The sequence below is a fragment of the Xiphophorus hellerii genome, chromosome 14 (genome assembly GCF_003331165.1).
Source record: "Xiphophorus hellerii strain 12219 chromosome 14, Xiphophorus_hellerii-4.1, whole genome shotgun sequence".
Lineage (NCBI taxonomy): Eukaryota > Metazoa > Chordata > Actinopteri > Cyprinodontiformes > Poeciliidae > Xiphophorus > Xiphophorus hellerii.
In genome coordinates, this window is record NC_045685.1 from 2,217,201 (window position 1) to 2,245,124 (window position 27,924).

The window sequence follows — 27,924 nt, forward strand, 5'->3', positions numbered from 1 at the left end:
CAGACTAGAAACAGGCATAGCCAAAAACTTGACACACACACACACACACACAACTCTGGAACATACCATTCAGCACCGGTTTTACTGTGACTGACAGGTTAAGATCTGGTGAGTTTATTCTAGAGATGCACTGATGTGAAAATTTGCCCTGATATTAATATCCAATCATTTTTGTTGCTGTTATGGCCCATAACCAATATTTACCTACATTATATTTCACTACCCTTTCAAACACTTCAGATGATCTTGTTTCTTGCTCTTGGACGTCCTGGATCATCCATAACTAAAATATTCCCAGGAACAGATTTAAGACTCATCTGTTCGTCTTTCATAGACATCAGTCTGGATGGAGAGTTCTGTTGGACGGACTCCATGACAAAACTGAAATGAAAGTTTGTTCCACGATAAAAATCCAGTAAAAACTTATCATAATCTCTTAAGTGTCATTTCGGAAAATTCAAACTGGAATTATATTAAGCAAATTTCATTTTAGCACATTTAAAACCTTTTATTTCCATGCTGAGAAGGTTTCTGGATGTGAAATATCCACCATGTGCAGATATGGCATGGAAATAATCCTCAGAGCAGGTCTGGATGTAGTGCATGTAATCCATGACAGATATTTACTACTTTAATGTAAGAAAACAGAGTACAGAGAGAAAACAATTCAAAAACACTAAACGGTACACATGAACCAAAAAGAGTGGACATTTCTTGCAGGATGATGCCTGTAGAGAGAAGCAGAGTTCTGACTAACATTTCTTAGCTTCACTGCTTCCCAGAGAAATGCCGATGCTCTGTGAACACAGTTCTGGTCAGTTCCAGGGTGGTAACAGGAAGCCTCCATGTTTCCATGTCCAACACAACGGAGCACAACACTTTCCACCATCGTCAGAATCCCAGACAGTACCTGGTTGCTCAACTACGACTGGAGACAATCAACTCTGTTCTGAGGTCACTCAGTGTTGAAAACAGAGCAAATGTCCATGATGGTCGACTCAGTCCGTTCAGGTGGGCGAGTGTTTATGATTGGTTGGATCCTGAGGCAACATCTTCATCATCAGGTGGACAGGCAATAAAATCTGCCAACATGGAGGCCATCGCTTCATCGTCCTGCTGGAGAGCAGACAAACTCCAGTAATTTATTATCATCTTCAAACATACAGAAAACCAAAGTCTGCTAGGAAACCTTTAGGTCTAGACCCAGAAACAGGCCTGTCACAATAACTAATGTTTCTGGACGATTAATCGTCCCAGAGGTTATCGCAATAAACGATAACATTGTTGTTTTGAGACAATTTACCAGTAATGATAATAACGGCATAATAATGCAAGAACACATGCTCAAAGATCATTAAACTTTAAATTCCAATGAGCATTTAACACTGGAACAGGAAGTGGAAGACATTTTAAATATCCAAAATAAATCAACAAAACAACAGAAACAATTAATAAATTGAGTTATGAAGTTTCTGGAAACAAAATTAACATAAACATTTTTTTATTTGAGACCAAAATTCCAGACTGAAGACTTTTAACATCCAGTTTTTGGTAGAAAAGTGATCATGAAATTACAAATGAGTCCTCCTGACTACTTCCTGTATCACACATCCAGAGCCAAAGCCAGTCCAGCTCCTGGACTGAGGGACTTTAATGTTGTTTTAGTTTCAGCTGCTTTTTTATCTTCCATGGAAATATTTTTCACATTTAAGTTAGGAAACATTTAAGGCGGAATTTTAAAAGAATTATAAAAGAAGAAAAGTTTATTGAAAACATATACTGTAATAGCTATTAATATCTAAAACTTGTGAAATATGACCAACATATATTGTTCTTTACCTTTTTCTTTTCAGGACTTGGTCTAGCTTCGTCCTCTATGCCCTCCTCTTCTCTCTTCCGCTTCATCCCTTTCTCCTCCTCAGTATTACTCTCTTCTTCTTTTTCTCCTTGTTCTCCGTCGGGTTTCGTCCATTCTGCTTGCGTTTCATATCCTTGCTGCGTGTCGGTCTGATCCTGTTGAGGATCATGAGGAGCAGCAGGGGCCTCCTCGCCTCCCGATGCTCCTGCTGCAGCTTCCTCCTGCACAACGACTGGCTCTTCCTCCTCCTGAAGCTCCGCCTCCAGCGCCACCTCTTCTCGCACGCCAGCTTCCTGTTCACGTTCAGCCACAGACTCCTGTGGAATGGGACGGAACTTTAGACGAAACGCTCGGATCCCTGATCACAAAACGCTACGAAGATAATAAAACGTTACTGACAACACTGAGTCAACCGGTTTGGTTTAGAATCGAGATTCCTCTGGAAGATAATCTCTGTAGCTGATGGACTTATTCTATTTCAGAAAGATGCAATGTTGCGACTGCATCTACTAATGCTAAACGCTAACATTTGCCAAGTCCATCTTTCAGTCTTAGTGATCTGCTAAAACTCTTGGCAGATTTAGATTTAAAATAATTTTTATTACACCAAGAAGTTCGTTTTCCAACTAAATGAGGCAGGTATTTTCTAAAAGACACTAAAAAAGTAAAAATAGTATCAGTTTGGAAAGATTTTTTTTTTTTTTTGAGAAATGTGGAGTTACGGGTCTCTGAGGTTACACAGACGTATGTAAGAACCCAACTGGTCTTGCTGTTGCTCACAAGGTTTTTCCACATGATTTGTTGCATTTTGGCGAATTCTTCTGATAATCAAGTTTCCATAGAATTTAACCTTAAAAGACTAAACAACAGAGGCTTCTTCAGAACCACTGGAACACTGACTGCTACAGCAGAGCAATGACCAGAGCAACAACTCTTAGAAGAAAAGTGAATAACATTCCATGTCCCTGTGAGGGTCCAGGTCTGGAGCCTACCTCCTGACTGTGAGCAGTGGGCTCCTCCTCAGAGGCCCCGGTGGGCGGGTTCTGCTGGTGGTTCTGGTCCCACAGTGTGAGCTGGTCCTGAAGCTCCCCTGCTGCCTGGGCAGCCTCCTGGCTGCTGTCTGCCCTCTCCTCCAGAGCTCCTCCAGTAACACACAGGATCTGAGGCATGCTGGGGTCGTCCATGCGCTCGCTGTCGTCCTCCCCGTCCCCCCTGTCTCCCCCCCTTGCCTCTTCCAGAACTCCGATGCTCTCCACCTCCTGGACCTTCATCCTCTCCTCTCCAAACAGAGCTCTGCTGCTCTGCAGCTCCTCTATGCCCCCCTCCGGGTTAAACCCCGCCCCCTCCCCCTCTTCCTCTTCTGCTCCCAGGGCCTTCTCCTCCTCCTCCTCCTCCTCCTCTTCCTCCTCCTCCATGGTCACCTCCTCTGACTTGTCCTCTGATCCCTCCAGAGGAGGAATGTCCCCATCTTCATCCTCCTCTTCCTCTTCTAGCTCTTCAGCCTCCTCATCATCAAAGTCTTCGTACTCCTCCCCCTCATAAAAGTCTTCACTCCCTTCCTCCTCCTCATCAAGACCATCCTCCTCCTCCTCCTCCAGCTCTTCATCATCCTCCATATCCTCTTCGTCTTCGTCCTCATCATCGGTGCTGTTTATGTTGATGACGGCTGAGTCCTGGTTGCTGGGTGGAGCTGGGGGTGGGTGCTGGTGAAGGTGGCGGCCCTGCTGGGCCAGCTGGTTCTGCAGCTGCACCTGCAGCGGCAGGGCCACGGAGCAAGGGGGCCCCTGGGGCCCCGGGGCCGGGGGCTGCAGCAGCATCTGCTGCAGCTGAGGCTTGACCGCCACGGGGTCCGCCAGGCCCCCGGCAGGAGGGGGGGCGGAGCCGGGGGTCAGCGACGTCACCAGGGAGACCACTGAGCCGCTGGACGAGGGGAAGGAGTTGGCGGGGGTGCTGGAGGTGGGGACCAGATCGTTGGGCAGCGACGTCACGTCCAACGAGGCTGGAGCTGCCGTGCTGGGAACCATGGCGACAGTGTCTCCCCCTGGCAGGGGGACACCGGCCCCAGCTCCAGCAGACAGCAGGTTCTGGGAGCCAGGGGCCGGATCATCCAGTTGGCTGTCTGCTCCCAGCATGCCTGGCGGGACGATGACCACGCTGTCGTCTGAGTCGCTGGCCAGAGAAATCTCCACATCCTCTGCCTCTTCTTTGTCGTAGCGGACAAACACGGGCCTCTGGCCGTCCGGGAGCCCCAGCCCGGCCGGGTCCGGCTGTGGCTGGCCGTGGGGCGACAGCAGGAGGTCTCCAGGGGCCGAGGCGGGGCCCGGCATCCCTGGAACCAGGGACAGATGGTTCTCCAGAGAGCCCAGCAGAGAGTTGGGGCCCAGGCTGAGCGGGTGACGGCCGGGGAAGGGCGGCCCGGGTGTGGGGCCGCCTAGCAGGGTGGGCAGAGTCAACCTGGGGGCGGGGCCTGGGCCGGACAGGACAGAGGCAGTGGGGGGGGGCTTCAGGGCGAGCGGGGGCAGCGGGAGGGCGATGGATGGAACGCGGGGGTGGAGGAGGGAGTTACAGATGGTCAGAGCCTCAGAACAGAAAGACGAAACCTGATGGGGGGAGAGAGGAGGCGAAGAGGTCAGTCAGTCTGAAACAGCTTCAAACAGCAGAGACGAAACGTCTGCTCATGGCTCAGCTGCACATGTCCAGCTGTGTCCCAGTGTGGAAACCAGAGCAACATTTCTCTCCGTCATCAGTTTGGTACCAGTGTGGTACCTGAAAACGCCAGCTGATTGGCTGACCTTGAGGTTGCGGTCCAGGCGGCCGTTGCTGAGGATGGACACGGTGCAGGTCAGAGGCGGAGGCCAGCATGGAGACGGGACGAGAACCAGGGCCAGCAGCAACCTACAGGTTAACACAGGAAGCGGCTTTAGCAGAGAGAATTCTGGGAAACTGGATCAGACAAGGACAGACTGGGAACTTAGTGCACACCTGGGAGGCTGATGGTAGGCACCGTTTAAAACATCAGTCCAATAAGTAAAAATGTGCCGATATTAATAGACAATATTTATTCGGATATTTTTTGCCATTTCTGTTTCTTGAGGGAGGGCGATGTGTTCTGTGACAGATACAGCACAGGATTGTGGGTAGTTTAACTGAAGCAGAGAAACAATATCAGTGGTGTGGTTATTTTTTCAAGCTGTTTAAAGGGCAGGGAAATTATATATATATACATGTATATATGACTGATGGCCATATATTAAAAGCATTGGCTGATACCGTTGAAGATATATCAGGCATCACTAGTGTAAACAGCATTTGCACCCAACAAAATACTATGTATAATATTGTAATTCTTTGGCCATTAATACAGATAGTTTCCTATTCAGTGGTCATAAAGTTTTGACTCATTCTGGACCTGTTGTTTTATTTATTTTCTTTAGACATACCTGTAGAGTTGACGGCGGGTCAGGGCGCTGCTGTACTGCCCACTGACGCCCCCTACAGACTCGCATGCAGTGATGCTGCTAGTCTGCTGCTGCTGGAGGCGCACACACAGCGGCAGCACCACCTCATGGAGGCGCTGCAGGCACAGACAGGACAGAGTGACTTAGTGAGGGAAGAAATCCGCCTGGCTGCAGCACGCTTCCACAAACATCATGCCAGCTAAACGTTCATTTCTCTAAAACACATTCCATTATTCCAGATAGTTAAAAAAAAAAAAAAAAAGGCTACTAACGGTCTCCCCTGTCAGGCCTGACTGCAGCAGGCGCTGGAGAAGAGAGTCAATGGTTCCAAGGTCACTCCAGCTGGCCCAAGTTTGATAACATAAAAAATTATTACAACTGCACAAATTAACCATAAAGCCTCAAAATAATCATTTATGATAGTATATTGATGACCAGACTATTTTTAAGACATTTGTGATAAAACATAAAGAATCAGGGGATGGACTGAAACGATTATATGCTGCCTCTTTAATCAGAACTTGTGAATTATCAGGAAGTGAAGAAGCCGTCAAACCTGTGACTCCATGTTGGGTCAGACTCCATGAGACCCAACATGGACACAGTTCTTGGTTCAGATATCAGATATCACTAATCCGTCCACAGATCCAGTTGTCATGATGTTGGGTTGTTTGATTTTATTTTTTATCCCTCCAGGGATACCTGTCTTTTCTGGACTCTAGTGTCCCTTACATGAAAGTAGGCTGACAGGAAAGGGGGAAGGAGAGAGGGGAAGACATGCGGCAAATATCATTGGGTCCGGGAGTCGAACCCGTGACGGCCGTGTCGAGGACTCAAGGCCTCCAAACATGGGTTGGTGGCCATGGTGGCGTAGTTTACCCCTACGCCACCCCGGCACGCCCTGGGTTGTTTGATTTTATGTGAAAAGTTTACGCTTAGACTAATAATCCAATACATTTTGGAGACTGATACTTCATTAATGTTGAAAACTGTTTAAACTTGTCACCATCTCATGTTGCTAACGTCAGTAAACTAGGAGTTAACTAGTTTAGCTGTTTGGCTTCATCATCCTGTCAGCTTCAGTTAGAGAAGGATCGACTTTCCCAGCACAGCAACATTAAACTTCCAAGTCCTTTGAAGAACATTTTATTAATGTTTTAGATCAAACGTTTTGTCCGGATCATTCTGAAACTTATTATGGAATTATCAGTCTTTTAAAAATACACCTGAAGATAAAACTTCTTCAGATGTAACTTCAGACTAATGAACTTGACCAAAGCCAACATGTTGCAGTTCTAGCAGGTTCTTACTTTGTGTATGTCATTCTTTAGAAGCGTCCCACTGGTCTGTATGATGCGCCTGAGAACTGAAAAAAAAAGAAAAAAAAAAGAAACAGCTCAGAGCCTGTGAGCAGTACAGAACCCGACCCGATCCATGCTCTGAAGCGGAGGCAGCAGCTGACCTTTCAGGGCTGACAGGCAGGTGTCCTGGTTGGAGACCGGGTCCCCTTTCCTCTGGAGCGACGCCCCCACCGGGTCGGCCATGACCAGCTGCTTCGTCCTGCGAGGGCCGGGCTTCCCTCCAGGAACCACATCAGCCGACAGCCCCGCCCGCAGCTGGGGGAGACCCAAATCACGGCCTTGTTTCATCTCAGATTTCTTCGTTCAATGTGCAAACTCGTTTTACCTTGATAGATTCTGCTCCGGGCGTGATGTCGGCCAGCAGGTGGGTGAACAGCAGCTCTGCGTGGCTGGAGGCTCCCTGGAGGACGTTAGCTGAAGCTCCAACAAGCTGCAGCCACAGCTCTAAGGTTCTGTACACAGAGACCCGCACCGAGCTGCAAAAAACAGTCCAAGAGTTAGATACTGCCAGCTCACACCGAACCTGCAGCTCGCTGAGCCACACCAGGCTGTTTGCAACGCAGCAATCTCTGAATATACACTGCCTGGCCAAAAAAAAAGTCGCCACCAAAAAATGGTCACACTCTCTAATATTTTGTTGGACTGCCTTTAGCTTTGATTACAGCCCGCATTCGCTGTGGCATTGTTTCAATAAGCTTCTGCAGTGTCACAAGATTTATTTCCATCCAGTGTTGCATTAATCTTTCACCAAGATCTTGTATTGATGATGGGAGAGTCTGACCACTGCGCAAAGCCTTCTCCAGCACATCCCAAAGATTCTCAATGGGGTTAAGGTCTGGACTCTGTGGTGGCCAATCCATGTGTGAAAAAGATGTCTCATGCTCCCTGAACCACTCTTTCACAATGTGAGCCCGATGAATCCTGGCATTGTCATCTTGGAATATGCCCGTTCCATTTGGGAAGACAAAATCCATTGATGGAATAACCTGGTCATTCAGTATATTCAGGTAGTCAGCTGACCTCATTCTTTGGGCACACAATGTTGCTGAACCTAGACCTGACCAACTGCAGCAACCCCAGATCATAGCACTGCCCCCACAGGCTTGTACAGTAGGCACTAGGCATGATGGGTGCATCACTTCACCTGCCTCTCTTCTTACCCTGATGCGCCCATCACTCTGGAACAGGGTAAATCTGGACTCATCAGACCACATGACCCTCTTCCATTCCTCCAGAGTCCAATCTTTATGCTCCCTAGCAAACTGAAGCCTTTTTTTCTGGTTAGCCTTACTGATTAGAGGTTTTCTTATGGCTACACAGCTGTTCAATCCCAACCCCTTGAGTTCCCTTCGCATTGTGCGTGTGGAAATGCTTTTGCGTTCACAATTAAACATACTCCTGAGTTCTGCTGTTGTTTTTCTTCGATTTGATTTGACCAAATGTTTAAGTAATCGCCGATCACGATCATTCAGGATTTTTTTCCGACCACATTTCTTCCTGGAAGACGATGGTTCCCCACCATCCTTCCAGTTTTTAATGATGCATTGGACAGTTCTTAACCCAATTCTAGTAGTTTCTGCAATCTCCTTAGATGTTTTCTCTGCTTGATGCATGCCAATGATTTGACCCTTCTTAAACAGACTAACGTCTTTTCCACGACCACAGGATGTGTCTTTTGCCATGGTTGTTTAAGAAATGAGGAGTTACTCATTGCATCAGCTGGGGTTAAATAACTTGTTGCCAGCTGAAAGATAATCGCCTATGCAGTACTTATCCAATAGGAGGCTTGTACCTATTTGCTTAGTTAAATACAGGTGGCGACTTTTTTTTTGGCCAGGCAGTGTATGTGATATAGAAAAGACATTCTGTCCAGCAGTCAGCCACAAGGCCAGAAAACCAACAAGGAACAAAGTATTCAGGGTAGCTGGGAAAAATAAACTGGTTTTATATCTCAGACTGGTTATATTATATTATTGGATATCCAGAAAAATCATTACCAGCCTTGGCAACGCTGCCAGAGGAATTCAGACACAATTTAAACAAATAAAAATAAATTCAATGGAGGAACCTGGAAACTATCTAAACTGTGATGACATACTGAACAATAAGGTGCAAAACTATTCTAGTATTAATCTGTATGCCTCTGAAAAAAATATGTAAAGCATGAAAATAAATTCATAATACTGAGAGAAAAAGAAATTGGAGGAGAAATAAGTCGTTAAAGTTGCGATAGAACTAGAAAAAAGTAAGAAAGTGAGAATGAAGTCATGATGATAGAAGAATGAAATAGTACTTTTATGAAAACGCCTACATAACAAATAGTAAAAATTTGAAATGAACAATGTTGAGCATCTTGTGAAATTAGAATTTGATATCAGCTTCACCATTAGGACATAATTAATGTTTTAGTACATCAGCATCACATTATTATGAGCTGCAGGACTCTGATGTAGAAACAACAGAGTCTGTATGGAAAAACAAGCTGAGCTGCTCTGGTCCTGATAACTCAACAAAACATCTTTATTCTACTAATGCTATTAATTTATTGTCACGATATGATGACTTTATTCCATTATTACTAATTATAAAAATAATAGTCTCAGTCTGGCCCCCATTCTCAGCCTTTTCTCGGTTTCAGCTAAAGTAGGGTAGATGGTGAATTTGACTCCACAGCAATAAACAGGATTCTGATTGGTTGTTGGTCTCCATTTCCACATCAGAAGAAGCCTGTTAATCTGGACGTAATGCGTTCATGAGGAGCGCTGAGGCTGAGCGTACCTGTAAGCTCTCTGCTGACCAACGTTAGCTTCAGGTACGGCCGTCCAGGCACACAGCATCTGAGAAAACAGCTTCTGTAATACAGCAGCGTACTGCACCATGCCGCTGCGCACTCTGAAACACACACACACACACACACACACACATCATCACCTTTATACCATCCGCTACACTCCACTCTTTAATATAGAATATATCTCCACATGTTGTGATTAATATTGATGGTGGAAATAATTTTAGAACTGATTTTATTTTTATTATTTACAAAAAATTTGAAAAATTCACCGAAACTCCTCTGCAGATCAAGGTAGAGGACAGACAGGAGTGTGTGTGTGTGTGTGTGTGTGTGTGGGGGGGGGTGTGTGGGTGTGTGTGTGTGTGTGTGGGTGTGTGGGGGTGTGTGTGTGTGTGTGTGTGTGTGTGTGTGTGTGTGTGTACTCACACTGTGATGAGCTCTGCCAGGACCTCCAGAGTGCTGATGTGAACACTGGGGAGAACCAGCAACCTCAGGCTTCCATCTGCTGTTAAACTCTGACAAACATGACAGGATCAGAATCAATCCGTCAGGAAGACTTTATGTTTGAAATATGTTTGACATATTTCTCTCAGCTGTTAAGGTTGTTGGGTTTTTCATTCTAAAGTTGAGTGGTTTCATTAATAAGGCAGCAGTTTCACTAATTCAACATCTTCCAGCTTTCGGTTTCAAACACTGATAGCACCAAATCTACCATGAATATTACTGAGGCTTCGTCTCCATGTTTAACATCGGTTTGTCTCCCTGAAACAGAATCAACCATGTTCAAATTAGATTTGGCTTTATTCTCCTCACAACTCCAACCTCAAGAAAAGTTGACATACTTTCTTCCAAACTAAACTGCAACTAAAGCCTATCCACAGAGTATGAAGACAGCACAGACACCCTCAGTACACGATCCACCTGATCGCTGTTGATTCAGCAGAGATCAAATCAAATCACAAAAGTCAGTAAAAACGTAGTAAACCCAACAGACTGTGGAAACTTTAATTTGAGTTTATGTACTGTAAAAAAATCACCACGATATCTGTTCACTTCATGCATCATTACAGTAAAAAAGTACTGTAGCAGATGTGTGTGTGGCCGTGTTTTACACAGTGTAGGGACTGTTTTTCCTACAAATACTACATTGTGGGGACCCACTACTCCTTATGGGGCCCAAAACACAGGGCCCAGAAGGAGCAGAGCTTTGAGTTAGGGCTTAGATCAGGACTAGGGTAGTTTAGGTCAGGCTTAGGGTTGGACATGTAAATGGTTAGGTTTAGGGTCAGGATGTGGAAATGACTGACAAGATGAATGGAAGTCAATGTAAAGCCCTTGTGAAGATAGAGCCCTTGTGTGTGTGTGTGTGTGTGTGTGGGTGTGTGTGTGTGTGTGTGTGTGTGTGTGTGTGTGTGTTTGTGTGTGTGTGAGCTCACCGTGTTTCTGGAGTTGACAGCGAGCGCTCGGCACACCAGGTTGAGGATGGGTCTGACGGGCAGATGTACGGCTGAGGCAGGATCCGCTCTGATAAGAGGAACACATCCACAAACATCTCTCTCAAGATCACTCATGCTCTCTGTTTTCAATGTATTTTAATGTAGAGTGACTGAAACATTTATACTATTGGTTATGTCAAACTAATCATGTCTGTCAGAAAATTATTTGGGCATTTTAATTCCTTAAAGTATAACCAGGTTGCCAGTAAATCCAGACCCAACCGTATTTCATATTGATGAATGAACTGCTGCCCTCAGCCTCAGGGTCAGTGTTTCCTACCGGAGTGTGTGTTTCAGCACCAGGCAGACAGCTGTGTATCTGTGCTGCAGCTGCAGAAGGAGCAGCGGATCCGTTTGATCGAGATGAGGAAAGGGCAGCTCCACACCCGGACCCCGATACTGAACTGCTTCATCTGAGAGACAAACAGAAATCAGCCCATACACGTTTAAAAATACATCACAGCTACGTGGAAGATGGAACACATCACCGGCCAAAAAAATCTACCTGTTTCAGAACCTTGGTAGATCTGAGCCAGAATGCCATTGGCTGAGGCCAGCAGACATTGAATCTGATTGGTCCATCCTTCGGCTCTGCCGGTACCGGCCGACCTGTCGGCCAGACCCCCTAGACAGGGCAGGAGGCTGTAGCCCTGACAGGCCATCTGAGAGGAGACACAGAAGCAGAGAGCATGGTAACCAGGTAACCGGGTAACCAGGGGATGGGACAGTTCAGGTTTAGCCAGAGAGACGCACCTCTTGAGTTTTCCTGCTTGTGCTGTCCATTTTGGAGAGGAAATAGGCTCCTAGTTTGTCCTTCAGCAGAAGGAAAAGTCAGCATGCGTCAGATGAACAGGTTTTGTTCAACATTCGCAGCAAAGCTAAACAGTCAGTAGGTCTGAAGGAACCAGAGCATGTGGGATGCCTCACCTTGAGGGAGCCGCAGGCTCTGGGGTAGTAGATCATACAGGCTCTCATCCCCTCCATGGCTGCAAGCTCACACTGACACCACAAACACAACATCATCATTTCCCTCACCCAGAAGCCGCCTCTTCACATCATCTGCTTTTGTAGCACAGAAGATTCAAACATTTCACATGTGCAGTGCAATAAAGACGGAAGATCTCTCCTGAGTCACCTCTGTCTTCAGGCCCAGGAGTGACATCAAGATGCCGAGGATGGAGTTGAGGCCGACCTCCCTGGCCAGCTCTGCTAGCTGACATGAGTACTGCAGCAGGTCCTGCAGGATGCTGACTGCCAGCTGGATGCTCTGACACGGAGCCTGGGACTGCAGCAGCACACAGCATTTGGAAGGTTTAGGTCAGGATTTAAATGCGTTCACAGCACAGATGGATGATAAATAACTGGATACATTTACAATATACTAGGGCAGGTTGATATGGCCCATCATAAATATCCAAATAATGTAAAATATATGATCTGAATGGCATGATACAGGGTTCAGCATTCCAGCCGTCACTCAAGTCTCCAGAAGGTTTTTAACCTCCCTGCACAGTCACTGTTGTTCAGTGAAAATCTGCTTTTTAAATCCTCTAAATGGGAAATATTTTTCTCAACATTTTTCTAAACCAAACCACGTTAGGAAAAAAACAAACAAAAAAAAAACAACATTTGCCTGGTCAGGATATTTCATTCCACCACAGACACTGTCTGGCTTTTAGATTATTTACATTTTAAATGTTGGTAATGATAATCTGTATTCTCAAATACAGCATAAATTTTACTTTTACTCCTGTTATCCTGTTTGAGTTTAAGTGTTTGAACTTGGAGCAGCTGATGTGTATTTCTGAAGGGTTGCATTGCATTGTGGGAGAACGGTTCAACCGCAATGAGGCACTTTTAAAGCGACCAACCTGACATTTCAACTAAAAATGTAAAGAGCCAAGACTTTCCAAAGGAGGAGATTATATTTCATGATAGTGTAGCTGAATAAGCCAAACAAACAAAGTAGGACATGCTAAAGTTTAGTATTATCTGCAGGCACTTATTAAAAAAAAAAAAAAAAAAAAAACATTGAAAAGAGCAATAATAAAATCTATAAAAATAAATTTCCTGAAGAAACAGAGTTAAAACTTAGAAAGTGAACCCATGAATGTCTCCTCTTCTCTCTGTGTGTGTGCGTGCATTTGTTGGGGTGTGTGTGTGTGTGTGCATTTGTTGGGGGGGGTGTGTGTGGGCGTGTGAAGGTGTGTTTGTGTGTTTTACCTGGATGACCTGCTGCAGTGAGCGCAGCCAGGACAGACAGTGCTGCTGGAACAGATCACTGGAACTGTCTTTAACCAGCATGGACAGCAGGCACAGCCCCTCGAACCTGCTCAAACACCAGCACACAGACGACCAGGTCGGCTCATAACCAATACTGACTGCATCATAAAACTTTCTGCTTTTCACCTCTGATCATACTTATGCACTACTTTGCTGTAAGTATTGGATCCCTCCTCCAAATGAATAAACTCTGGTGTTCGGATCACTTCATAGGACGCTAAAAAGTAATTAAATGTCTTTTCTACTCAACAATCCACACTTATCTGCAAGTAGCAGTGAGGGGGAAGGACGGCAGGCCTACAGCTGACCTTCAGATCAGCTCCAGAACAGGGCAGTTAAAAGCAGCAAATGCAGTCCACCTGACCTACTGTCCCCAGGTGGACATGTCCACTGAAACGTGTCCCTTTTATGTCACCTTATCACGTTAGTAGGAACATTTGACGTCAAAAGCCAATTGTTGGGAGTTGTGTGTGTGTGTGGGTGTGTGTGTGTGTGATAAGGTAGATAAACGCACTTTAAATGGACTGAGCCTTTTCTGTCATTTTGACCGATCAGAGCACTTTACACTAGAGCTACACTCACACACATTTACAGGCGACTCGGTGGTAAAGTGCTTCCAAAGCAGCTGGGATCCATCCTACAACCGAAGCTACAGCCGTTTATCCAGAGAGTCAGCTCTGCTAAGGCTTGAGCATCAAACCTAGTGTGGTGAGAAAAGCACCGTCCTCACCTGGTTTTGCTGGAGCCCAGTTTAGCATTGCAAAAGCCCACGAGCCCCGCGACATCGCTCGCGCCCTGAAGAGATAAACACGCAGGTTTTAAACCCATTTCACCGGAAACAGCAGCAGCAGCAGCAGCCTGTGAGGCATGGCACTTCTCCTGCCGCAGGAACAACAAAGGCTGGAGCAGCTGCAGCCACAGCAAGCTAACAGAGGCAGCAGGGCTCCGCCACGGGCAGCAGGGTTACCTGGGTGGGAAACACGCCATGTTCCCTGTAGTTAGTCAACACTTCGGACAGATACTCTGGACGCTGTTCCTTGAGGACCGAGACCAGACCCTCTGTGAGCCTCATTGCGGCGGCGCCATGCATCCAAGCAGAGGTAGCCATCTTCCCCTCGCCGCCAACGTGACGTCACTATTGTGCGGCCACGTTTCGCTGTCGTCAATACTTCGCGCTTGCAGCAGAAAGACCAAAGTGGATGGTTGTTGGTGTATTGAAGGCGGCTGTTTTCCTCGTTGTATTAAGTTCTGGTTCGTTGAGCGCCTTCCTAACCCGGATGGCGAACGAGCGGCTCCGAGTCCTGGAGGAGGTGGAGAAGGACATCGCGGTGGTCCTGCAGTGTGCTGGTGAGGAAACTTTAAGTACATCACTATGTGCTTTCGCTGCTTTTGGAGTTTTCTGTTTTCTACGCCGAGAAAAGTGGAAATAAACGAGCTGGAGTTTTTTGGGGCTGGGGTCTTAGTGAAAACAGCGCCCAGATCAGCTTCCTGGAATGGTTTAATGCCACCATAAACCTTTAGATGGATTGTGATTATGAGCTTTTCTTGAAGAAAGGTTGTAACATTTGCTCAGAGGATCATGAAATATGGCTTAATATAATCAGTAACCTGCCCAGGACAGTTAAAATGTTTAAAGCATCTAAAATGCCATTACCCATCTGTCCGTTTCCTGTAATGGTCACTACAGTCAATCAAATAAAATTTGATTGATTGATTGATACAGTAGTGATCATTACTACTGTAGTAGTAATGAGTCTTATGAGTCATTAGACTAATGAGTCTAATTTGACTCATTAGTTGCCAGTTGAAATTTATATCTTGAGAAGTCTTTCCGAAAATGATTCCACACTGCCTGAGCTACTTTTCTTTTTCTCTCTACTTGTACACATTTGCTAGAGTACATTTCCTGTAATGATCACTACACTAGTAATGATCACTACACTAGTAATGATCACTACACTAGTAATGATCACTACATTAGTAGTGATCATTACTAGTGTAATGATCACTAGTAACATATGTTGTTACAGACTCTAAAAGGTAAATAATATCAAAGACATTATAGCTACCATGAGTGTGATGTAAGAGAAGTGAAACACAAGCTGATTACACTAGTAGTGATCATTACACTAGTAGTGATCATTACAGGAAGTGATCACTACTAATCTGTAGTAGTAATGCACACCATCTTTTTACTGCTTGTTCCAGCAAACAAAACACCTTTCAAAATATTGTAAAAATCCAGGAATTATTAATCATTACTTTTGATGAAATTATATGTTTGTTCAGATGACGTGTTTTTAAGACTTAATATAAAAAGTTTGGTAATTGGGCTGACTTTGGATTCGACTTGGAATTGTTCTGCCTTCACAAAACTTGAGACTTGTGACTACCTTGTCACTTGGCATAGTTACTACTGCTGCTCATTAATGTTGGTATTGGGATGCTCCTTTCATAAAGTAGCAGTGAATTTGTGTGTGATCTGCTCACTGTAAACTTAGGTTGATTTCTTCCGCCTGATCTTTACCTTTGATGGCAGGAAACATTGTTCTGGAGCTCTCCAAAGACAAACACAACGCCAGCCACCTGGACAGGCAACTGGTCCAGTTCCAGACGTCAATCAGTCGAGTGGAGAATGAACTGGGCGCCCAGATCCGCTACCTCACACAGGTCAGAAGAAGAAAACTTGTTGCCTTTGGTCCATTTACTGCTCAGTCTAACCTGGGGGATCAGTATCTCCTGGCCCTGGTCATATTCTTATGTCTGATTAAAATTGATTTGAATGTTTCTGTAAGTGTTGGCATGCTTTGGTGCACAGCTTTCTGGCCAATCACCAATCTTTGAAAACTTGACCTTCCAATACCGGGTTTTTGTTTGAAAAGTCACATGTGTGCGACAGACTGGCGACCTGTCCAGGGTGAACCCCGCCTCTCACCCGGAGCGTTCGCTGGAGATAGGCACCAGCACCTCTCCCAACCCCATTAGGGACAAGAGTGTACAGAAAATGGATGGATGAATATATATATATGTTAATTTGGTAACAAAAAGGTGACTGTTGCTTACACACGCTTAGAACCACTTACAATACATCAAGTCATTGACGTGATGTAATCTGCTGGGTTTGCTTGGATAGAAACTTTTGAATCTACTTTGAGTAATTAATTGAGCTTACTGTACTTTTTAATGACTAGGATCAATTGTAATATATGTGTGATTAAATTATTATTATTATTATTTTTGTAAAGTGTGTTGAGACAGCATTTGTTGTGAATGTACGCTATATAAATAAACTGAATTGATCGTTTCAGCCAATCACTGATCCCCCAAAATTAAGGAAATCTGGCCCAATTTATCAGTGCACTCCTTGTGATAATACCTCCAGAGGTCTGAAACGAATATCCAGCTCTGGTTTAAAAACAATCGTGTCATTATTGGAAGCAGCCAGGTGTTATGTTAACGTTGTTTTCCTCCCACCAGGTAGCTACTGGCCAACCACACGAGGGCTCCACTTACTCAACCAGGAAGGACTGTCAGATGTCACTGAACAGAGCTGAGTATGCAAAGGTCAAGCTGGGAGAACTGGGTCGGACATGTGAAGCCATGCTGGAGCAGCAGCAGCAGCAGATATGACAGAACAGAGGCCACGTGTCTGCCAGCTGTTACCGTGGTCACCGGGTTCACAGCAGCAGCTCCCTGTGTTGGGTGGGACTGTGTGTCAGTATGGTGCTTAAAACTGTTGCGGTGATACAAACCAAGACGCTGCACAAAAGGCAGGCTTTTGATTTATTAAATAGTGGTATTTTTTTAAAACATAAAACTTTCATTTTGTAATTGTAATTTTATGTTATGCAGCATTCAATAAACTTGTAAATTTCTGTACATCTCCTACATACAAGTCCAAGTTCCAACAATTCCTTTCTTGTGGGAGGGACAGCGACATCAACATCGCTGGCTGAGAACTTCCTGTGTTCAAGTGATTCTCACCTCAGTCAAAACGGCTTTTCCAATGAAATACGATCTTGGTGAACAGAACTATGGCCTGGTTATTGTTTTATGTTTCTTGTTACAAGAAAATGTAATTTGATGGGGAGGGAATCATTAAACCTTAATCAGCACTGAATAAGTAATTGACTGACAGTGTAATTAAGTGTTACATTTTTACAAACAAGTTGCAGTTTGAAGTTTTAAATATAGATAGGTCTGGCTTCAAAATCCAATATGGCTGCCTGGCCTATCTGTTTTTATGATTGGGCTGCTTATTTGCACTACTAACAATTCATCATCACATGATGAAAATACAAAATGCAGAGAAATTCATTATTTTACTTAAAGCGTGGTCACCAGACATCAAGGAGCAAGACGTTTTGGAGCACAATAAAAACAGTAAAAACTGCCTTTGATGTTTCCAAATGCAGGTTCTGACCTCAACAGTGCAGTAAATACAGCAGTCCTCTGAACAGTGTTTGTCATGTGATTCCTCTCATGCTTTAATCATCTTGCCAATTATTAAGAATGAAATATGTTCTGAGTACCTTTGTTGTGTAACAGCTCAGATGGACGTGCTGAAGGATGATTTGTCTCTGATTTGGGTTTCTTTTCCCAAGGATGGATGGTTCAGTTTTCTTTTGTTCTTTTATCTGTTGCTTCCCTTTTTCTCCAGTGAGACATTTTAACACTTTAATGCCAGAGTCATATATAGTCCTTCTGCGAAGTAGTTAGTAGTTCTATGACAGCTGTAGAATCAGCTAATTGCCACACAGGAGTTGTCATTAGCGCTGTTGCCTGGCAACAAGATTGCTGATTTGAATCCCAGCCACATTATCTACTTGATAATGTGAATCAATTGGTGGATAAAGTTATGAACTTATTATTAAAATCTGGTCAAATGAACAATCAGGTCTGTTCCAACACAGACGACGTCAGAGTTGGCTGCAGTATTAATTAAAATTAATATTGCAGTATTCTGTGGGTGTGGCTCAAATCTTAAGTGATAAGTTTTAATTGGTAACAATTCCTCCAGTCTTTTGCAGCCCATCTGTGGTGTTCCTCAAAGCTCCTTCCTTGGAGTTTCGATGCTCCACTTATTTTCATACTACCACTTGATCAGGTTATTTGCTAATATTTCTTTTAATTTATATGCAGATGATACTCAAATTTATTAAGTTATAGATCCATATGGCCTGTCTGCTGTAAACATATTAGGTTCATGTCTCACTTTTACTAAAATGTCTGGATGTCTGATAACTTTTTACTGTTAAACAATGACAAAGCCATTGCCATTGTTTAACAGAGATGCTATTATTCAGATTTTCATCTCTTCAATAGGGCTGAAATTATTGATCTGTATTAACTGTGATGAAATAATTACTGAAATAATCGTCAGCTGATTTAGTAATTATCTGTAGTATAGACTCAAAAAAGGCCATTTGCCAAAACAGTTGAGGCTTAATCACCTTTTACTATTAATGTTTTTATTACTATTAATTCAATAAAAGTCAATCAGTCCTACTCAGCATTGATGTTCAGCTGACACGTTTGAAATTTTCAGTTTAGCTGCAGATGCATCCTTTGCTACAAATGATCAAGCCTCCGGTAAATAAATGTTCCATTTTAGGCAATAAAATTTTATTTAAAACAAAAAAAAAAACCATATAGAAATATTTGCACCCATGAGATTCTTATGAGCCCAAAACATTTTATTAAAACCATCTTATCAGATTAGTTTTACCAAAATAAGATCAATGATCTCTTTCACTGATGCTCCAAGTTTCATTCACACTTTTGTCTCGATTTCTGTAATAATCCATTTGCTGGTCTGCCTCGAACATCTCCAGTTACTACAGAATCCATAGATCACTCCAGTTCCCTGTGGCGTCAGTTGAATTCAAGATTGTGTTAATCACTGAATGACTTGCACCAGCTTATATTAAGTTAGTTATTCTTTACATCCTCTGAGATCATCTGACTACTTTCTGTGAACTGAGCAGGATGAGAGTCAGGATTATGGAAAACACAGCCAGTGAACATTAGACAAACCTTTGTGCTATGAATTTCATCAATTTGATTTTACAACATAAAGCACATTGTAACCGTTTTGAAAGGTGCCATACAAATATGTAGGTAGGAAAAAGGCCTTGAAATGCCCATAGCCTGTTAATGTGATCAGAACCCCCATTTCTAAAATGATTCGGACCAATGAGGACAGCAGAAACATCTTTATATAAGCCAGATGGTTCCAAATCTTCCATCATTTAGCTAACATAACTACATATTCCAAGAGAAGATTTGGATTAAAACAATGTTTAGGCTTTTCAATGCAGAAACCAGTTTATGTTGTTAAAAAGGAGAAACCTTTATTTTTTTTTTTAAAGACCATTAAAATAAATACTTTACAGAATCCAATGTAGAAAACTCGATACACTGTCTCAAAAAGGTTAACACCCCATAATGTAATTTGAAGCAATGAGAGGAGTAGATGGGGGGTAATAAAGAAAAACATGGCCAGCACTTTAATGAAGCTTATTGAAAATGTTGGTGACACAGATGGCCTTTTCTCCAATTATATGTAGTTTGGTCCTTTCATGCCACTTTCCACCACCTCCCCCCCTTAAAGAAAAAGAAACAAAACAAAACAAAAAAAGCTATGAGAATGATAAAGGCATTAAAGTGTAAATCCACCAGGTTGTCAGCATTCCTCTACTCTAAACCTTTTGACTGGAGCTTCTCCAAACATGGCCGTCTGTTGCTGGTCCTGAATGCCGAGTCATTACACTGAAGGCTGAATACTGCCCTGGTGAAGAGCTGCTCCATCCTTTCACCTGAACGGCACTGAGCCATTCAGACAAGCAGCAGTGGAGCAGCAAGAGGATCCACAAACCACAACACGTCGGCGATGAAGAGTCACTGCCATCATGCTTCTGATCGCCCGACCTCAAAGTAACAGATTTCAGAGGAAACGCCAATGAACCAAAGATCGCTTTTATCAATGTATTACAGATGAAGGCAGTTCTGATCTGAAGGAGAGTTCAGCTGATGCATGAAGGTCTATGACAACTATGGTGAACAGATGAAACAGTTCAGTAAGCTATCCTTCCAAATAGGCAAAAAATAATAATAAAAAAAAAACACTTTCAAATATTTGGATTACAGATCAGTGAAATTCATTGAAGTTTAAAATTTCGATCACATAGCAAAAACAGGACTTCACTTCTAAAATAAGCAGGTTGGGGTGGATGTTGGGCATGGTGAAGCTAGATGAGGTCAGCCACATTCATGGGCATCTCTTCCACGGTGGTGTTGTAGAATGTTTCAATATCCCTCAGGGTTCGTTTGTCGTCTTCAGTCACCATGTTGATGGCTACTCCTTTCCTGCCAAAGCGACCGCCACGACCAATCCTGACCCAAGACCAAACAGTCCAAGCTTTAGCAACTCAGAAAATACACTCATGCAAATCTACATCAGTGTTTTCCATTAACAGTTTCCAATGAGGCTGACTTGACTGAGCTGTCAATCACCTGTGAATGTAGTTTTCTCTGTTGGTTGGCAGGTCATAGTTGATAACCAGGGACACCTGCTGAACATCAATCCCTCTGGCCTGAAGAGGAAACAGCAAGTATTAAATACACAAGAGAAAAGCCAACAGTCTGAATCTGAACAATCTGAATTCAGAGGGGAAAAGGTCCATTAGAAATCAAAGTAGGAATGTAACCCGCCATTTAGTTGTGAATCAAAGACTTGAACTAAGCTACAGTGGAGGGCAGGAGAGTTTCTATACCAAGGAACTTTCAGTCCTTCACCAACACTGCAGCTGGAAGGAGAGGGAGCCTTGGACCGCTCACAGAACTGAAACTAGAAGCTGAACATCCTGTTGGACCTCTAAAAACTACTGAACCAGCACAAATAAACTCAGACTGCAGCCAGACATACCAGCAGGTCAGTGGTGATCAGAACTCTACTGGAACCAGAGCGAAACTCCCTCATGATCAAGTCTCTCTCCTTCTGGTCCATGTCGCCGTGCTGGAGGAAGAGTTGGAAGCAGAAGTTAAGGATGCAGCTGAGCCGGATGCTGACAGACAGACAGACAGACAGACAGACGGTTGCAGGCCTACCAGAGCAGAGACGGTGAAGTCTCTGGCATGCATCTTCTCAGTCAGCCAGTCTACTTTCCTCCTGGTGTTGATGAAGATGACTGCTTGTGTGATCGTCAGGGTTTCATACAAGTCGCACAGTGTGTCCAGCTTCCACTCCTGCAGACAAAGTTAAACAGGACTTTTTAATTACCAGATCATTTCATCGGTCTTGTGTGTCAGAGCGTCATCTGGACTTCTATTCTGGTTTGGTTCCATGCTCTCGAGCAGAAGCAAGATTTGTACTTTACCACTGTGTTTAAAAATCCAATAAAGCTCCAAATTCAGAGTTTGCGTTGCACTAACATGCTCTTGCAGCAGCAGCAGCGACAGTCCTGAGCTCCTACAGCCTCACTGACCACAGGACCCAGCTTTGATCCACAGACTGGATGTGGATTCACACGGGTCGGCAACAGAACCGAGCCAGAGGTGTCCGAGCTAAAAGCTGTCCAGCCGACAGACAAATTTGCACTTACCCATGATGGACACAAAGCTAGGTAGCAAGCATCTTAGCAGCTAGTTACCAGTAGCCTCAACTACTAATGAATTAAAATGAGCTTTATCATTTCCATTTTTAATATTTTTTGAAGAGCAGTTTTGTTTACACAGACTTCACAAGACATTTTGCTTATTACTTTTGGTTGCGTTTTATTTTAGATATTTGAAATATCTTCCAGTATAAAGTGTTCTTTACAGAATAAAATCCATTTGGTCTCTGAGAAGGCATTATTATGCCATTATAAATATATTACTTGAAAATGATCTCCAAAAAACATTTATCGCAATGACTACCAGAACAGTATATCGTCCAACATATTTTATCATGGCATGCCTATGAACACCATGGAGATATCGTCGGGCGACTCAAACGTTTGCCCAACAGAAAAGTTTCATAAAAGCACCTACCTAGAATATACAAGACTAAATAATCTTGCTATTTCAATACCTGTGATTAACATATTTAAAACAAACTTCATTTTTCTTTTTTTAAGTGAGACAGTTGAAGGTGTTCATTTTACATCCATATAGTTAAGATAGACTTTAAAGGTGTGGACGGCCTGAATCATCCAGATAGTTTTGAATGACTGAAAAAGCATTAGGTCACCTCTTTCTCCACATTGATGTAGAACTGGCGAATGCCCTCCAGGGTCAGCTCCTCCTTCTTCACCAGGATCCGGATGGGTTCCCGCATGAATTTCTTTGTGACGTCCAAAACATCAGCTGGCATTGTGGCTGACAGGAGGACGACCTGCACACACAGTTTTCAGTCAGCTACGCATCTCACAAGATGAGCAACAAGTCAATCACATGATCAATTTAAATTAGTTTAATACTTTGCATTTGGATGCCAATTTGTTAGAGATGATCCCTTTTAAAATTATTAAGAAGTCACCATTTTACAAAACACAGACATCTGACACCCAGCAGCTGGTCCTAACTTGCACTTTTGCCAGTTTCCCCAATCCAAGCTGAATGATTTATATTTTTTGAAGTGTAATTTTGGTTACAGAGACATTATAATCCATTGTAACTGTATGGTTAAGTTTCGATATTAAATTTATTTATTTTTTCCTAGTTCCTGGGTTAAATGTTCTTCAGAAGTTAAAGTTTTTAATCTGTGAGACGGAATACTTGTATCAATATGCCTTTACTACCATTATGTATAAAATGGCCTTAAAATGACAATATCATCACTTTTCAATAATTGCTGGGACAATTCACTGTCCAGTAAAATGTCATTGTGACTGGCCTACAAAGACAACTACTGGGCATCTGAAATGCCTCAACTCTGCAGTGTCATCCATGTCTGGTGCAGCCATTTTCAGCTGATCTGATTTTGAATGACAGGAGAAAAATTATTGGATCAAGTAAATGGATCTAAATGGTGCAGCTGGCTGTTAGCCTGTTAACAGCACATATCCAAACACCATCAGCCTCTGACGTCACAGGAAGGCGGGGCCACCACTCTGCTCCTTTGTTCAGAAAGCTCTTCTGTTAGTAGCTGTTTTTACCTGGATGTTGCTGGACAATTTCTGGAAGATCTCATAGATTTGGTCCTTGAATCCTCGACTCAGCATCTCATCGGCCTCATCAAGCACAAACATCTTGATGTTTTTGGACGCTGCAAAAATGTTCCAGAGACATGCGAGAAGTTATCAGCAGGGTGTAGCAAACGAAACCGTTAAGTGAACATGTCAACCCGAGCCATTTCACAGTTACAGTAATTCACAGTATGGCATCAACAGGTCCTCCCCCTTTGGTTCCTAAATACCTGGATTTACAGTTAAGCCCAGAATTATTCATACCCCTATATGCATAGTAAGCTTTGTTTTTACCAACATGTTTCTTCTGACTGGAATATTAACGCTTTGGAGCGGCCCAGCCAGAGTCCCAAACTGAATCCGATAGAGAATCTGTGGAAGGAGCTACAGATTAGGGTGATGTAAGGATTACCTTCCAATCTAAAAGACAAGGAGCTCAAACAAATCAGAATACCAGGGGGAACAGGAAGAGCCAGTCAGCAAATACAAGAGGGGTACAAACACTATGTTACTAAGTAATTATCCATTCATTGAGAATGGTGGAAATAATTAAATGGAAATTATGAATTATTTCCAAACTGAATTTTTTCCTGCAGAAAATTTAAATGTTAAATGAAATCTACCAGGGGATGAAAAATGTCAGGCTTAACTGTAGTTCTTAGAGCATTGTCATTGTGCAGTAAACTAGTTTTTTCCTGAGTGTTGCACAAGCAAAAACAGAGAGAAATTAATCAGACACTCTGCCAGAAAACAGCCGTAATCAGAACCATGAACGTCTGATCATGTCTCTGGTTCCCTGGTGGAGAGACAACTCGGGTCAGCAGAACGCCAACCAGAGAATCCCAACACCAGCAGCTCACAGAGTCAGTTGACACGCATGGATTTCATCATCGTACAGCACTTCCTTCAGACTGGGGTAAGCTACAACTCAAACCACTGAAGACGCTGACTCAGTAAAACTGTTGCAATGTTCCTCTGAAGCCTGGCCAAGCCTAAAGATCCCACCTAAGACTACCGGCAGAACCTGCCACTATGTGGTACGAAAAAACAGCTTAAACATTTATGCTGCAACAAGTAATCAGTCAAATTCACATCATATTCAAAGAACCCAAATTATATTTACTTAGAGTAGAAATCAAATGGGGAAAAAATTTGTGCAGTTTGGATTGAATAACTTACAGAGATTTTTACGAGTCAGCATGTCAAAGACTCGGCCGGGGGTTCCCACCACAATGTGGGGGGCTTCAGCCTGCAGCTTCTGGACCTCACTGCGGATGTTGGTGCCTCCAATGCAGGCGTAGCAACTGGCTCCCATGTAGTCGCCCAGGGCTAGCACCACTTTCTGAATCTAAGCAGATCAGGGGGAAAAAAAAAAAAAATCTTTACTTATGGTACATTATGGTCCAACAGCCACTGTGATGGACAGGTTCTGATTAATGGAAACAAATTCTCATCTTGGAACAGGACACTAAGCCTGTCCAGATTCTGGACTAGTCTGGTTCCACCACCAGGACAGAGAACACCGCTCAAAGTTGGCTGTTAAAGTCAACTTTCAGCTCCTTGCTAATGATAACCATGAGTCCATAAGGGTTGGTATGAAATAGGGCAAAATTAATTATGTGGTTTATTTGATTAGCCACATAATTACTGTATTTGAAGTGTTGTCCTTAACCAACAGGCCTTTATACCTGAAGCATCTTTACAAAAAATAAACCCCATCCTACCTGCTGCGCCAGCTCCCTGGTAGGAGCCAGAACCAGAGCCTGGGTGGCTTTCATCTCCACATCAATCTGCTGGAGAATGGAAATGGCAAAGGTGGCAGTCTTCCCAGTGCCAGACTGGGCCTGAGCAATCACATCATAACCTGAAAGCAGATTGGAAACAGATCAGCTCTGAGCAACAGTTGCAGGAATTACTGCTGCCACCTCAGGTTTTTACACCCTCTGATGGATTCTGAACGTTTACGTCAACAAGACAAATTTTAATCACATCATCCATATAAAAATTAATGTTCTAATATTGCCAGTAATTGGCCTTTGATGCACTGAGAACTGCTGCTTCAGCAGCCCTGAGGTAGTTCATAAACAGGTGCTGGGGGGATTACCTTTACAAGTAAATTAAACGGCTATTACTGGGCAGTCTGAACTTATAATCCAAGATACTCACCCTTGATACAAGGGATAATAGCCCTTTGCTGAATAGCGGATGGCTTCTCAAAACCATAGGCATAAATTCCCCTGAGCAGAGCTTCGCGCAAGTTCATCTCATCGAAACTGTCCACGATCTGGTTCCAGTTGCTCTGGAGGAGCAAGAGACAACCACCAAATATTTTAAACCTCTGAGTTTTGTGACTTTAAAATGTCAACATGTTTCATCTCAAATTATATAAACCGGCTCAGACTTTTCAGTTGTACACCAATAAACAATGAAATTTAAACTACTAGAAGGACAAACGAGACAAAAAGCAAAGGGGTGTTGTAAACACTCCTTACTGTAAAGCCTGACTCAGGTAGAGGGGGAGACTTACCTCGATGATGCCATCTGGCTCCATGCCCTCTGGGCCATTATCCCTGAAAAATAACCATCAAAAGACATCACTGCACTGGTTTCCAGATAGCTATCTTATATCACACAACAGCAAAAAAAAAAAAAAAATTTAAACAGGTCACTATATGACTGACAAGAAATAATAAAAATTTTTTGGCACATTTTAGCTGAAATATGAATTTATGACCCACTGTGAATCCCAAAAGGCCGCGTTAACAAGAACTACACCCCAGTCTTACAAGCACAGGCCGAGGGAGTCCGCCATTTTTACTGCCTGCTCAATTCAAGATGGTCGTTTTCCTGTCGGCCCGAGCAAAGAAGTCTAGGCGCGTCGACTGAACCGGGGTTAAAGACCAAAGTATTCCAAGATGTCAGACTATGGAACTCCATGTGTAAATGCGGATGATAAATAATGGGCTAATTCTGAGCCGAGAGAACAAAAAGAACCGTCGTGAGAAGACGGGCAGGCTCGGCTCACACTAAACGGGCCTGCTAAAAAAAAAATTAGCTCGCACTTTGATAGTTTTGGCCTGACTGACAAAACAAAAATACACCGGAGGTCAGCGAAATCCTTTAATAGCATTTCAAACACTTCACACTAACAGGGAACTACCGCTACAATAGCGAAGTGGGAAGAAATGGGATGTAAATCTTATTAGATACCATGAGGCCGGTGCTACCGGTATTGTTCACTGCCGGCTACCAACACCATGTGCACCCAGTGTACCAGAACACGGGTCCGAACCGCCAGCTGGTCACGACATAAGGAACATTTTGTGATGAACGGAGAGGCTTGTGGCACCAGTGGACCCTAGGCTGCTTTAAAAGTCGGTTCCAACGGAAAATAAAGACTCTGACCGAGCAATTGATAGAACGGACTCACGTGCTGCTCATGGCGCCGGCAGCCATTTAATTAAACTATCCTGAGAAACAATCACAGATCTCTTGGAGGCCTCGAAAACAATACAGTGTACTTATAGCTAACAAAGAACCCATCAACTCGAAACTCAATCCACCAAATTTCCCCTTGGTGTGCGTCAATTATCCATTGAATTGAGGACAGTGAGGCGAGACTCAGGCCTAAGCGGCTAATCGGTATACGCTACTTAAGTAAGCGTCCAAAAACGTTCCGTTGTAGCAAGCAACTCAAAAAACCGATTTAAACACAAATAAACCTCGAAATAAGATGTTCCGATAAGACTTGTTCACAATTTTACTAACCTGTTATCATAGTCAGCCGACATATTTCCAAAGAAAGAAAAAACGGCAGAAATGTCTTATATACGTTGAACGTACAATGCCGCGTTCCCATTGGAGGATTTCGCCGTCATTCTACTATAATTCCGACTACGAAGGGTTCCGATTGGCTAGTTTTGCAAGTGGAAGAAAAAAAAAGGAGGAACAGGGTGGGGCTTGATGATTCACAAGGCAGCGGGGCGGTATTTAGATTTTTTAAAGAAACAGTTCTCCTCAGTAGCCACCTCCTTTAGATCTAGTGCTTAAAAGGTTTGTGAATAACTGAATTCAGATACTTTATCAGCATTCATTGGGTCGGAAAATTCAAGGCACCATATTTATGTAGTATACAGAGTATTAATTGTATTTTAATTCCAGCACACGTTGAACTAGAAGGGAATTTCTTAAATCACTGATGTACATGTGATTTAAGAAATTCCCTTATGTAGTACTTTGTTTACTACATAAACAAAATAGCAAAGCTAATTATATAAACAGTTAAATTTACATGACATGACAAGAGTATTACAACTTTTATGATACAGGAAGACATTTAAGTATTTAAAAAAAATAGACTAGAATAGAATAGACTAGAATAGAATAGAATGTACAGCTCTCAAAGAAAAGTAGTGGCAGTAAGCATTGTAATTTCAGGACTGCACAGTGATGCAGTTGGTAGACCTGTTGCCTTGCAGCAAGAAGTCCTTGGTTCGAATCCTGGC

General features: G+C 43.3%; 3 protein-coding genes and 1 non-coding gene across 5 annotated transcripts; 1 reads left to right on the plus strand and 3 right to left on the minus strand.

The window, feature by feature from the left end:
- Positions 1-486: 486 nt before the first annotated feature.
- On the minus strand, positions 487-14,380 carry pelp1 (proline, glutamate and leucine rich protein 1). 2 transcript variants are annotated; one of them, XM_032583487.1, is made up of 19 exons: positions 14,218-14,380; positions 13,981-14,045; positions 13,191-13,296; positions 12,103-12,252; positions 11,895-11,966; positions 11,721-11,780; positions 11,473-11,629; positions 11,248-11,380; positions 10,908-10,995; positions 9,898-9,986; positions 9,456-9,569; positions 7,003-7,153; positions 6,779-6,932; positions 6,627-6,682; positions 5,299-5,432; positions 4,651-4,753; positions 2,851-4,458; positions 1,840-2,175; positions 487-1,113 (listed from the first exon to the last, which is right to left on the minus strand). In XM_032583487.1, exons 1-19 carry the CDS (start codon positions 14,356-14,358, stop codon positions 1,024-1,026), a joined length of 3,807 nt encoding a protein of 1,268 aa, XP_032439378.1. In that variant the 5' UTR covers positions 14,359-14,380; the 3' UTR covers positions 487-1,023. The 2 variants fall into 2 exon arrangements, with proteins under 2 accessions (XP_032439378.1, XP_032439377.1); XM_032583486.1 differs by having other exon boundaries at positions 487-1,116.
- A 44-nt stretch (positions 14,381-14,424) lies between these two features.
- med11 (mediator complex subunit 11) lies at positions 14,425-17,370 on the plus strand. The gene is made up of 3 exons (XM_032583496.1): positions 14,425-14,597; positions 15,790-15,920; positions 16,728-17,370. Exons 1-3 carry the CDS (start codon positions 14,450-14,452, stop codon positions 16,878-16,880), a joined length of 432 nt encoding a protein of 143 aa, XP_032439387.1. The 5' UTR covers positions 14,425-14,449; the 3' UTR covers positions 16,881-17,370.
- Positions 17,371-20,212: 2,842 nt separating this feature from the next.
- On the minus strand, positions 20,213-27,275 carry LOC116732903 (eukaryotic initiation factor 4A-I). Its single transcript, XM_032583494.1, has 11 exons — positions 27,188-27,275; positions 25,947-25,989; positions 25,586-25,718; positions 25,144-25,283; positions 24,599-24,767; positions 23,390-23,499; positions 22,483-22,626; positions 21,360-21,497; positions 21,178-21,267; positions 20,766-20,845; positions 20,213-20,645 (listed from the first exon to the last, which is right to left on the minus strand). Exons 1-11 carry the CDS (start codon positions 27,208-27,210, stop codon positions 20,501-20,503), a joined length of 1,215 nt encoding a protein of 404 aa, XP_032439385.1. The 5' UTR covers positions 27,211-27,275; the 3' UTR covers positions 20,213-20,500.
- Positions 24,176-24,315, minus strand: LOC116733535 (small nucleolar RNA SNORD10). Its single transcript, XR_004342058.1, has one exon. It is a non-coding gene; the product is annotated as a small nucleolar RNA SNORD10 (small nucleolar RNA).
- Positions 27,276-27,924: the final 649 nt, after the last annotated feature.

Excerpts from the sequence above, each read along its gene's own strand:
- pelp1 (XM_032583486.1), bottom strand. The coding sequence starts at position 14,358 with ATGGCTACCTCTGCTTGGATGCATGGCGCCGCCGCAATGAGGCTCACA. Across the intron at positions 10,996-11,247 it reads GTGCTGAAACACACACTCCG|AGCGGATCCTGCCTCAGCCG; the intron begins GTAGGAAACACT and ends TCCTCTTATCAG. Across the intron at positions 9,987-10,907 it reads CTGTCAACTCCAGAAACACG|AGTTTAACAGCAGATGGAAG; the intron begins GTGAGCTCACAC and ends CATGTTTGTCAG.
- med11 (XM_032583496.1), top strand. The coding sequence starts at position 14,450 with ATGGTTGTTGGTGTATTGAAGGCGGCTGTTTTCCTCGTTGTATTAAGT. Across the intron at positions 14,598-15,789 it reads GGTGGTCCTGCAGTGTGCTG|GAAACATTGTTCTGGAGCTC; the intron begins GTGAGGAAACTT and ends CTTTGATGGCAG. Across the intron at positions 15,921-16,727 it reads AGATCCGCTACCTCACACAG|GTAGCTACTGGCCAACCACA; the intron begins GTCAGAAGAAGA and ends TCCTCCCACCAG.
- LOC116732903 (XM_032583494.1), bottom strand. The coding sequence starts at position 27,210 with ATGTCGGCTGACTATGATAACAG. Across the intron at positions 22,627-23,389 it reads AATTGTCCAGCAACATCCAG|GTCGTCCTCCTGTCAGCCAC; the intron begins GTAAAAACAGCT and ends CTGTGTGTGCAG. Across the intron at positions 21,498-22,482 it reads ACATCAATGTGGAGAAAGAG|GAGTGGAAGCTGGACACACT; the intron begins GTGACCTAATGC and ends CTTTGTCTGCAG.